This window comes from Anopheles merus, chromosome X (genome assembly GCF_017562075.2).
Source record: "Anopheles merus strain MAF chromosome X, AmerM5.1, whole genome shotgun sequence".
NCBI lineage: Eukaryota > Metazoa > Arthropoda > Insecta > Diptera > Culicidae > Anopheles > Anopheles merus.
The window spans coordinates 4,762,009-4,772,666 of NC_054081.1; the positions used below are offsets into that span (position 1 = coordinate 4,762,009).

General features: G+C 51.6%; 1 protein-coding gene across 1 annotated transcript; it reads left to right on the plus strand.

Moving 5' to 3' along the window:
- Nucleotides 1–771: 771 nt before the first annotated feature.
- Nucleotides 772–7,165, plus strand: LOC121589481. The gene is made up of 5 exons (XM_041908428.1): nucleotides 772–1,455; nucleotides 1,588–3,033; nucleotides 5,409–5,642; nucleotides 5,715–5,780; nucleotides 5,866–7,165. The coding sequence occupies exons 1-5, from the start codon at nucleotides 772–774 to the stop codon at nucleotides 6,037–6,039; spliced, it is 2,604 nt and encodes an 867-aa protein (XP_041764362.1). The 3' UTR covers nucleotides 6,040–7,165.
- The last annotated feature ends 3,493 nt before the right edge of the window (nucleotides 7,166–10,658 follow it).

Genomic DNA, 10,658 nt, shown 5'->3' on the forward strand with positions numbered 1-10,658 from the left:
AAGATGCGCCGCTGTGAAGGAAGCGTGTGGGGGAGGGCAGGGAGGGGGGGAGGAGTGTGAGGAAGCTTCCCGAATCTCCCGTTTCTGGTTACTTCTGCTGCTTACCAAAGCCTCCCATAAAACGGAGCCTGACGAGAGAACAGGTGAAGAAGAAAGACCTCACATATGTCTTTTAGAAGGGGGGGGGGGGGGTGAGGGTGGTGGGGGGGAAGGATGGAGAGAGAGGTTCATGTGTGTGAGTGTGAAAGAGAAAGAGAGATTCAAAACCATTTCTTTCTCTCTTTCTCTTTCTCTCTCTCTCTCTCTCTCTCTCTCTCTCTCTCTACTTCTTTTTCTCTTTCTCTCGGTCACACACACGCGCTTTCGCCTTGATTTACCGCGCAATCGACTTATTTTTTCATTTTCTCTCTCTTTCTCTCTCCCTCTCTCTCTCTCTCTCTGTTTCTGCTTAAATTGTTTTTCACAGGTGGTTAAACTCGCGGCGCTACTTCATCCCCCTCCCCCTCCTAACCCGCTCTGCGAGAAGGGGTGCAGAAACCCCCCCCCCCCCCCACCCGCTCCACCACCCACCCCCTCCTTCCTCCCGAGTTCGAAAGAAAGTACGAAAGAAAGAAAGAAAGAAAGCACACACTCACACACGGGAGAAGGGTGAAAAGAAGGCTACAATCAGCTTCACACAAAGACGTGCCCGCGCGCGCGTGTGTGTGAGTGAGCGAGACGCGAAGAAGCAGAACGAACGGTGCAAGAAACCAACAGCAACAGAAACAACAGATGGAGTCGGCAGCCTCCGTCGCCGCCGAGCAAGAGCAGCCGCCCCGGGAGCCCCAGGAGCCGCCCCTGGTGCTGCTGCGGCTAGAAAAACCATGCCTCCCGCAAGCAACGGTATATGCCGAGCAGGTGCAGGACGAGGAGGAAGCGGTAGAGGTGGAGGAGAAGTGGCAGAATGGCGCTAGCGGGGTGAACGGCGCGAGCGAACAGTCCCCACCATCGCCACCGCCGGGCGAGGAGCGGTCCCACTGCTGCGAGCCAGCCCCGACGCCACCGGGCGAGGACGGGCGGGAGCAGGGCGGGCTTATAACGGCACTTGCCCCTGCAGCCGCTGCAGCGCTGGAGCGGGCCGGGCCTGCGCCCGACCAGCCGGCGGAGAACCACAACACTCTCGGCACGAACGTCGTCGGTGCGTCAACGGCTCCGTGCAGCGGTGCGCAACAGATCGTGTACGTACGCGGTGCGCAAACGTGCGCTCCAGAGGCAACGCCGCTCGGCCACTGCGACAACGTGGTGCGCATACAGATTGTCCCGGCAGACGAGCAGGAGGAGCAGCAGCAGCAGCAGCCGGCGCAGGACCATTCGCTAGTGAAGGACGAAGAAGAACAGTGTGTGCAGTGCGAGGGCGCGGAAGGGCAGGAGGACTGCAACAACAACCACAACAGCAGCAAGTGTCCGGCGCAGAGTGTAACGGTCGTGTCGGTCGTGCCGGACTCACAGCCACCACCCCGGCCGTCCTCCTCCTCCTCTTCCTCCTCTACCACCTCCTCCTCCTCCTCCTCCTCCTCCTCCGCCGTGCTGGTGACGGTCACGTTCGAGGATCGGACGCTGGTGCGCGTCGCATCGCCCGACCCGCCGGAACCACCGACCAGCACCGCCGCGATGGTGCAGAAGAAGCGGCACGAGCCGGCCGACCTGGACGGGGCCCCCTACGTCTACTACATGGCGGCCCGGTCGGCCGGCGGCTCGACCGGCGGCTCGAGCGGCGGCTCGAGCGGCCAGTGCTCGCCGAGCGACATGCTCGACAGTGGCACCTGCAGCGATATCGAGCTGACGCCGCCGCCGCTGCCGAAAAAGATGTCGCAACGGTTGCGCGCGTCGTCCGGCGCGATAAAGAAAAGCCTCGCGGACGGGGGCGACGTGGTGCGGCCGGCAGTGACACCGCCGCCGCCGGTATCGCTGGCACCGCCAACGCCACCGCTCGCAGCGGCACCACTACAGGTATCGGGCGTTGATAACGACGACGACAACGGTCCGGATAGCGTTATCAGCGTGGCGCACCAACACGAACAGCGGCTCCAGCACCAGCAGCAGGAGACGGCCCGCAACAGACAGAACGCGGAGCAGACGGTCGACGGTTACGACACGGGGCGGACGGCCCACCAGCACGCAGCAAGTCTCATCTCGGCGACCGACAGTGACGGCTCGGAATCGTGCCTGAGCTGCGATTCGCTCAACTTCGAGCAGCTACAGTCGAGCCTGGTGGTGGTGGCGGCGGCAGAGGAGGAAGGACAGCAGCGGGTGCTAGCGAAGCGGACCGGTGGCGGTCCGGCCCTGCCCGACTCGCTGCTCGCCGCAATACGGGGCAGCCGGCCCAAGGTGTACTGCACCGACGACGACGCGGACGCAGACGACGAACCCGACGAGGACGAGGAGCGGAAGGTGGCCCGCCTGCCGCCGCCGCCGCCGCCGGCGACCCATCATGGTGGGCAGCGGTCCGGGGGCGCGCTCGATCTGAACAGCTTCGCGTCGGCGGCAGCGGCGGCGGCGGCCGTCGCCGCCAGCAGCACCACCACCACCCGCACGCTACTGATGGACAAAATCAACAGCCTCGAGGCGGGCCGGGCGGTGCGCCACGATCAACCCGATCAACAGCCGTCCAGCAACCTGCCGTTGCTGCACCACCACCACCACCACCACCCAATCAATGAGCGGGCGCCGAGCAGCTGCTCGGCCAGCTCGCACACCGCCGAGAGCGTCCGCAGCAATCAGTTCGAGAGCGACCGGTACTACAAGTTTCATCTGAACGAGCGGGCGGCGGGCGAGCAGCAGGGCGCGACCCGGCCCGGCTCGCCGGACACCCGGCCCGGACCGTCGGCCGGGGCGGCCGCCGCCGACGACGACGACGAGAGCTTTGCCGGGCTGCGCGACCTCAGCAACGGCACGTCGACGATCCGCAGCAACAAGGGCACGGTGCGGGGCGTCAAGAACCGGGTCCGCAATGGGATCGCCACCTTTCTCCAGATGCAGCAGACCGGCATGAAGGTAAGGGGATGGTCGATGCGGGTTCGTCGCTTGCTTCCGTGGAGGGATTTTTTCTCTCTCTTTTTTTATTATTTTACTGGTGGAACCCTGGCGTTTGTGTGCTATTTCGCACTTAATTAGATGACTGCTCGTCCGCCTTTTTTGTGTGTGTGTGTGTATGTGAGTAATCGCAGCAAATTGGGAAGCACACGGCACCTCCACATCTTTCACACGTGATTAGCTCACGAGCGCGAATTTTCACGGCGGTGGTGCGCCATCATCATTGGCAGAAACACAATTGCATCGGTGTGCCAGTCCCAGCCTCATTGCAGCAATTGCTTCAAGCTGCGATAACAGGTTTTGGGGGGGCGGGGGAGTGGGGTTCGTCGCTTGCACCTTTTCTCGCATTACGCAATTATGTACGCTAATTCCAGCACCAAAAAAAAAGGCCTCCCATTGTGCAGCACGCTACACGACGGTTTTTGTTTTGCAACAATTGAAAGTGATTTGCCCCTTTATGCGCGCGCGTGTGTGTGTGTGTGTGATCTGCAGCATGCGTTATCTCGCAGCAGGTCAGGTTGGGAAATCGATCGCCCCAAACGCGCTTCACTTTTCCTTTCCGCGCACAAACAAACACCTGGTGGTCAAACGAAAAATGCCACCTTTCGCCAGCATTACCAATCTTTATGCGGCCCACATTTTCCAGACAAGCGCACCGCTGAGCACGGCAAGTCACCCGGCAAGTCCGATCGTCCGAGCAACTACAAATGGGGTGGGGGGGTGGGGGGGCGAGTTGGCCGCTTACGTCGTGTATGTTAATCAAACACGCCACCACCGATTGGCGGTTGGACGACCCGGCCAATGGACTAAGCCGCCCGCCTCAGGGGGTTGCCCGCTTTATGTCATCCAACTCTCCCCCCCCCCCCCCCCTCCATGCCAGGAGTAATCGGGGCCAGTATCCTCATCAATTGCCTGCTCGTCCCAGGAGAAAGGCGTTATGATGTGTGTGTGTGTTTTAAACTTAAGTGTGTTGTGTGTTGGGCATCACGCCATCATCGTTAATTGGATGCTCCAAAACAGTGCCATCGAGAAACGAGTTGATCCCGACTTGATGATAGTGCGCAGCAGTGAGCAGTGCTCTCTGGAGCCAACGACTTCGATCCAACTCCGGCTATTGTTAGTTCCGTCCGGAGTCGAAGTCGTATGAAGTCGTCCGGAGTCATCCCGAGTAGTTTGGAGGAGTCTAAAATCGTTCGGAGTTGTCCGGAGTCGTCGCGGAGTTACCCGGAGTCGAAGTTGGTGGAATTCAGATTCGTCCAGAGTCGCCCGGAGTCGTCCGGTGCAATGTGCTTGTGATCAGGGATTTTGTTTCGATTTTTTTTATTTCGTCTTTATCTTTGGGCATGCACTTCGTATGCAGGCCTTTGTTTTGAAGGTTCCGTGGGATTCCGGATGACTCTTGATGTCTCCGGACGACTCTAGACGACTCCGGACAACTCTGGACGACTTCGGAAGACTCTGGAGACTACGGACAACTCTGACACCGGACAACTCCGGACGTATAGGAACGTCTCTGGACGACTCCGGGAAATTCCGAGCGACTCTGGACGACTCCTGAGGACTCCGAACGTCTTCAACGTCTCCAATTTCGGACGCCTCCGGATAATGCTCCGAAATTGTTGGAGTCGAATCGGAGTCAACTCCGAAGTTTTGCCAACTAAACCCACCACTAGTGTGCAGTACTTCATGCAAGTAACCTCTTCTCCGCCCAGAGACATCTTCGACAATCCCGGGGCAGCAAGCGACGAGTCTTTCGTTTGTTGTGTTTGTTCGGGACGGCACCCTCTGGGTGAGCCAACTGGGGCAAGCGTAGTTAGTAGGCCACCACACTCAAAAAGGCGGCAAACTGCCCCATAACGGTGCCTTCTGGAGCGGCCTGGTGGAACCGGTTTTACACCCGGGACAACCGCGCTCGTTGACAAAACCGGATCTTTCTTTTTTTTTGTTGTTGCTCCTTTGCTTTCGCCTTGACCGCTGGCAGCTGGCCTCGGCACTGACCTACTCGGTGCGGTGACCCAATTTTGGTCCTGCTGCAGCCCGCTCGGAACTGCTCTTGGCGTTCCTGCTTGAGGGGAGACTTCGGTTGCAAGCGGGTTCGTCGCTTGGTCAACTGGATGCAGCGGGCGCTTCCGGGCCGGATGTGTGTCATGTGCCCGCCCGCCCCGGGGGCCCTGAACCGGTAGACTAAAGTATGCCATCCAGTCAGTATGTGTGCCATCGCATTCTTCACTCCTGCTTCCTGCTTCCTTTTTTCTGTTGCTCGCTCGTGCTGAACTACTAAAACTAATCCACATGACTGTTTTTGTTTGTTTTGTTTTTGTTGTTGCTGCACCCAGAACTACAAGGACAAGGAGGCGGGTAAGGTGGTCGTGTACAGCACCAGCATGGGCATCGTGCGGGAAACGTACACCAAGTGCGCGAACGTGAAGCAGATCCTGCGCACGCTGCTGGTCAAGTTCGAGGAGCGGGACATCTTCATGAGCAGCGAGTACCAGCAGGAGATCCGGGAGCGGATGCAGTCGGACACGATCAACATACCGCAGGTGTTTGTGGACGGTCAGCACATCGGGGTAAGTTTCAGCCGAGGGCGGAGGGAGCTATGGCAAACCGCAATGTTGCTAACGTCACTAAACTCCCCGCAGGACGCCGAATGTATCGAGCGGCTGAACGAGAGCGGCGAGCTGCGCAAAATGCTGAAACCGTACAAGGTAACGCGTCGTAGCGTTGCGTAACGCGCCCCAAGAACGCAAAGCTAACGGTGCCTCTTCTTCTCTTTTCCGCCGCTTGTTTCAGTGTCTGGAGTCGCCGTACATGTGCAAGGTGTGCGGCGGGTACCGGTTGCTGCCGTGCCCGTCCTGCGGCGGCTCGAAGAAGTCGATCCACCGGAACCACTTCACCGCCGAATTCGTCGCCCTCAAGTGCATGAACTGTGACGAGGTCGGGCTGGTCAAGTGTCACAACTGCTGAGCGGGGGGGTTTTTTTTTTGGGAGGTGTTACAATTTTATCAGTACCACATTACACACACACACATACACAGAGAGGGAGCCTCCTAACTAAGCAGGTCGACGAACGAGCTGAGCAGGGTAAACGGAGGACAGTGGCAGAGTCAGAGTATGATAGTAGCTAAGGAGAAGCTTCATTTTTTAGGTGCGCGCGTGTGTCTGTGTGTGTGTGAGTGGGTTTATTTTTGATAGACACGCATGACCACGTCGGGCTGGAAGGAGCCGAACAACAGGAAAAATGGACGCGGTTCCCCTTATTTCGTTACTTAGTAGTTTGTCATCTAGCATGTATCGGGTTTTGTTCGTTAAGTGATTAGTGTGTCCCTGGTGTACTTCCTTCTTTTCTTTCCTCTTTCTCCACACACACAGACACATGCACAAATACACATATTATTAAAAGAATATTTTGTGCGCCCAAAAAAGCGACAGTCAGTTAGCTTTCTTCCATTCTCCTATAGTCACCACGTGGTAGGCACATTATTTAAGCAAATATAACTTTTTTATTATTTTACATAGACACACACACACACACATACATACACATATTAGTAAGGTGCAAGAACCCCATTCATCCTCAAATAGCAGCTTTAGTTCTGTGTTTTTTTTTCTGCTACCTTTTCTGTATATCTATGCAACACACACAAACAAAACGGGAAGGGGCCGGCAAGCGTTTATTGTACATAGTGATAATCCGTACTGCTACTACTAGCATCACTAGCTGTGTTGTTGTTGTTGTTTTTTTTGCTCAAACGTAATGTAATCCGACTTATCGACTTTCATTCTAGACCGCATTATCTTAATCATTATCTTAATACTCCTTCCCCCCTTTTTTTTGATGGCCGTAAATACAACGGTTGCTGCGCTGCCCACTGCCCCGGAAGCCAGTCGTGACCAGGCTATTTGTGTGACGTGGAGGAACTAGATAGGGTGTGATAGATAGAGGAAGAGAGAGAGAGAGAGAGAGATAGGGAAAAAGGAGAAGGAGATAATCATTTAAAAAAAGGATACACAGGTGGATACAGCCCGAGGTGGTGCTGGCCTGCGAAATGGTACCTATTGCTCGGAAAAATATATTCCTAAACAAGCAAAACAACAAGCGGGGCTGGCGTCCAAATTCATTCAATCGATCTCACACCCAAAAAAAACTACGAAACGGAGCACTGCTGTCTCCTGGTTTGACGATGACATTTTACACCCTTTTTTCTGTGGTGACTAGCCGGTGACACTTACATTTAGCACACACACATTTTTTCTTATCTTTATAGAACGATAAGATATACGATTTATGTGTGTGTGTGTGTGCGTGTGTGCGCTAACCTTTTACTCTATCAATAATTACGATAACAGTTCACCCAATTTGTGTCGATGCTTTAAAATGCTACCTCGGAAGTTGATAAGCATCGGCAGTAAAGGTTGGCGGGATGGACACAAAAAGAGACGTTATACAACAACGCCTCTTCTGAAGGCTGACCGGCGGCAGCGGCGGTTGTGATTGGTGAAGTGTGGTAGTGACAACACTCTCCTCTTTTTTATTTACACACCTGATTCATCATGATGAGGAAGTGTGTGTGTGGTGGTGGTGGCGGTGTGATGATATGTACACGCACAAAGAGTGCCGCTGCGGCAGCTTTTAGCAGGCGTCAATCAATGTTAATATATATTTACATTATCTTTCCTTCAATGCCACTCACCCCACACGGTGGTTTTGTTATTTTGGTCTTTTCCGTAACAAGACTTATTTTTGAATCAAATCGTAATCATGTATAGAGTCATTAAAAGAATTCAACCACAAGCCTTTTCTGAGATTTGAACCGAGTCTCGACGTTGTGGTAGCCAACGCGTTCACCATTAGACCAGCAAGTCAGCACGGAAGCGTCCCGGCTGTAGTGTGCTTTTGTTGTCCTCGTACGGAAACGATCAGGGCAAGTGATACACATCTGTATCTTGTATTTGTTGCGCGTTCATTGCAAAAGTATGTTTATGGAAAAAGAGAACAGCGTTTTTAACTACACTTTCTTGTGAATGCTTAACAGCATTATCGTTTTGTGATTATATTTTAAGACGAAAGCAAAATGGTTGAAAGCGAACTTTTGGCTACCCTTTATTTCTTCTTTTTCCTTTTCTCCTGCATCGCCTTCTTCTTCACATACCACATTTGCCAATCCGTCGCCAACCGGTCAATGTAATTCGGGATGATGGTGAGGTGTGCTGCCGCCTATGCGACCGCGCTGGAAAGTGTGGAAAGCGTGAGCGCACAGTTGGGCGCAGGAGCTGGGCTGGCACCGGTGCTCAAGGTTGCCACGGAAAACGGTGGCACCCACCAATAACAACAACAACAACAACCCCCCCCCCCACCCCCACGAAAGCGATCGCTAGCGAAAGCACCAACGGCCGCCGCCCCACAGTGAAAACTAACGCCCGAAAAGTTAATCGAACTGTAACTGTACCCTTTTCCGTTTCTGCTTGATTGCAAATCATAATAAAATTAGCGGCGTGAAACAGTTTAAATTTTATTGCTTTCAGAAATCAGCCTGCTGGCTGTTACTTCCCACCGGTTGGAGAGGTGCGTTGCCCCTTTTTGGGGCGGAGGGTTTAGCGCCCCTGGGCCGACGTGCATACAAGCGCGACGGGGCTTTGCGCTCGATCGCAAAATCAAGCTCTTTCCAGCGTGGCTGCATTGCATTGCCGAAGCGGCCAAGGGATCGAGGGGGGGGGGGGTTCTTCGTGCAGCGATAGGGAATAGTAGTGGTGTAGTGTGCGCACGAAGCCACTAGCTCCAGGTGTGTCGGACTTGGTTGGGGTTGCACGGTTGAGAAATAGTGAATGGTTGGTATTACTGAGGTGTTAAGGAAAATGTTTTGGCAACATTCTTTGAATACACATTATACTGCGTAAAAAGTAGTTGATATTAATATAATAACACCTTTTGCTTAAGTCATGCGAAATCGCATAATACATCGTGCGCAACTTGCTACATAAAAACCCCAAATGGCAGTTACGCCATAAAAAAGAAAGAAAATATGAAATTGTCCAATGAAATGAAAAAAAAAAATAAAAAAGCACAACTAGTATTCCCCTAGATACGTGGTACCTCCTATACGCTAACTCGTAGGTACGGAGGATTTCAAAATTTGACATTCTTTTGAGCTAATTGTAATAATTTAATAAACCGTTTGTTAAAATACAACATCCAAAATAAATACTACAAAATTGAAATCTTCGACCAGAAACATGTCAAATGATTAATTTAGACGCTAAAACCTACCACTTCAAGTAAAATTGCAAGATAAATATTTATATTTTTTTGGCTGAAAATTGTTGGACCCTATCTCCGATTAGATAGATTCTATTTTCTATTTTCAAAATATTTGTTTACCCTTTTTTCAATTAATGAATTTCTACTCTCCATCTGTTTGCTCTTCAAAACTATCTCTTTCCCATCCGTATGCTAATATTATAATAACTAATACGCTATCATTAAAACAGGTATACATCAAACGTAAAGAGTCCTAAGGAGTGTTCTAAAGACGACTGAACTGAAATTTATATAATCTTTTAACCCCATGAGTAGGAACTGTTGATTTTTCTTGAGGCACATTCATCACGGGAGCCTTCTTCAGCAATAACTCTTTGGTGTAACATCCATTTTTCGGTTAAGGGTTGCCTGTACCACTATAATGGGTCTGCTTATAAATGAATTATTCGTTTATCAGCAGGGTAAATAGCAAGATAGTTAGAAAGATTAAGGGGACGGTCCATACGGGATTTGAACTCATAAAGTGCATGTAGTTAAGTCCTGTGAGTTGACGACTGTACAATGAGTACTGTACCCTGAGGTATCCCAAATAGTGATAGATGATTATAACGCATCTAACTACAAATCCTACATGCGCTTGCTGTTCTACGCCGATTAGACTTCATGACATCGGGCACTAGAAATGCTTCGGTGAAATGAATTGATTTACAACAACAATTGATTTACAACAACAATCGACTTACGCGGATTTTCGAGTCACGCGGATTCGTCGGGAACGCAGAAACCGCGTAACTCGGAAGCAGACTGTATTTTAGAATCGTTCCTCACGGTGTATTCAAGTATTTTTTTTAAACAAATGGGTTTATAAAAAACTTCGTGACCGTGTCCGGAAAACTACCGAAAAAACCCTTTATAGCCATGAAGTGATAGAGATAGAGAGAGATAGAGAGAAAGAGAGAGAGAGAGAGAGAGAGAGGGAGAGAGAGAGAGAGAGAGAGAGAGAGAGAGAGAGAGCGTTGAAGTGGTTGTAATTAGCTGTACTCTGAAAGGACCACTCACGCCACTCAAATATAATGTCATACAAGTTACTCGATAACGCCATAAAACGCATGGGTTAATGTCAGTCTCGCCCTGGAATCAATTGTAATTAAATCATAATACATCACAAAAAAGGTAATAACCAGAAAATAACTAGTTATTTTTCTGTTTATATATTGATTTATTTTGACTTATTATTTGCGTATGATTTATTTGTTTATTTATTTCCTTTTAACAACCCCAATAATCGATTTATTAAGACACAAAATAATTGGGACTGTTTATTTTG

What these genes read in the sequence shown, in the direction of transcription:
- LOC121589481 (XM_041908428.1), top strand. Translation starts at nt 772, where the DNA reads ATGGAGTCGGCAGCCTCCGTCGCCGCCGAGCAAGAGCAGCCGCCCCGG. An exon ending in GCAAGTGTCCGGCGCAGAGT is followed by an intron (nt 1,456 to 1,587) that starts GTAACGGTCGTG and finishes GTCACGTTCGAG; the next exon opens with GATCGGACGCTGGTGCGCGT. An exon ending in TGGACGGTCAGCACATCGGG is followed by an intron (nt 5,643 to 5,714) that starts GTAAGTTTCAGC and finishes AACTCCCCGCAG; the next exon opens with GACGCCGAATGTATCGAGCG.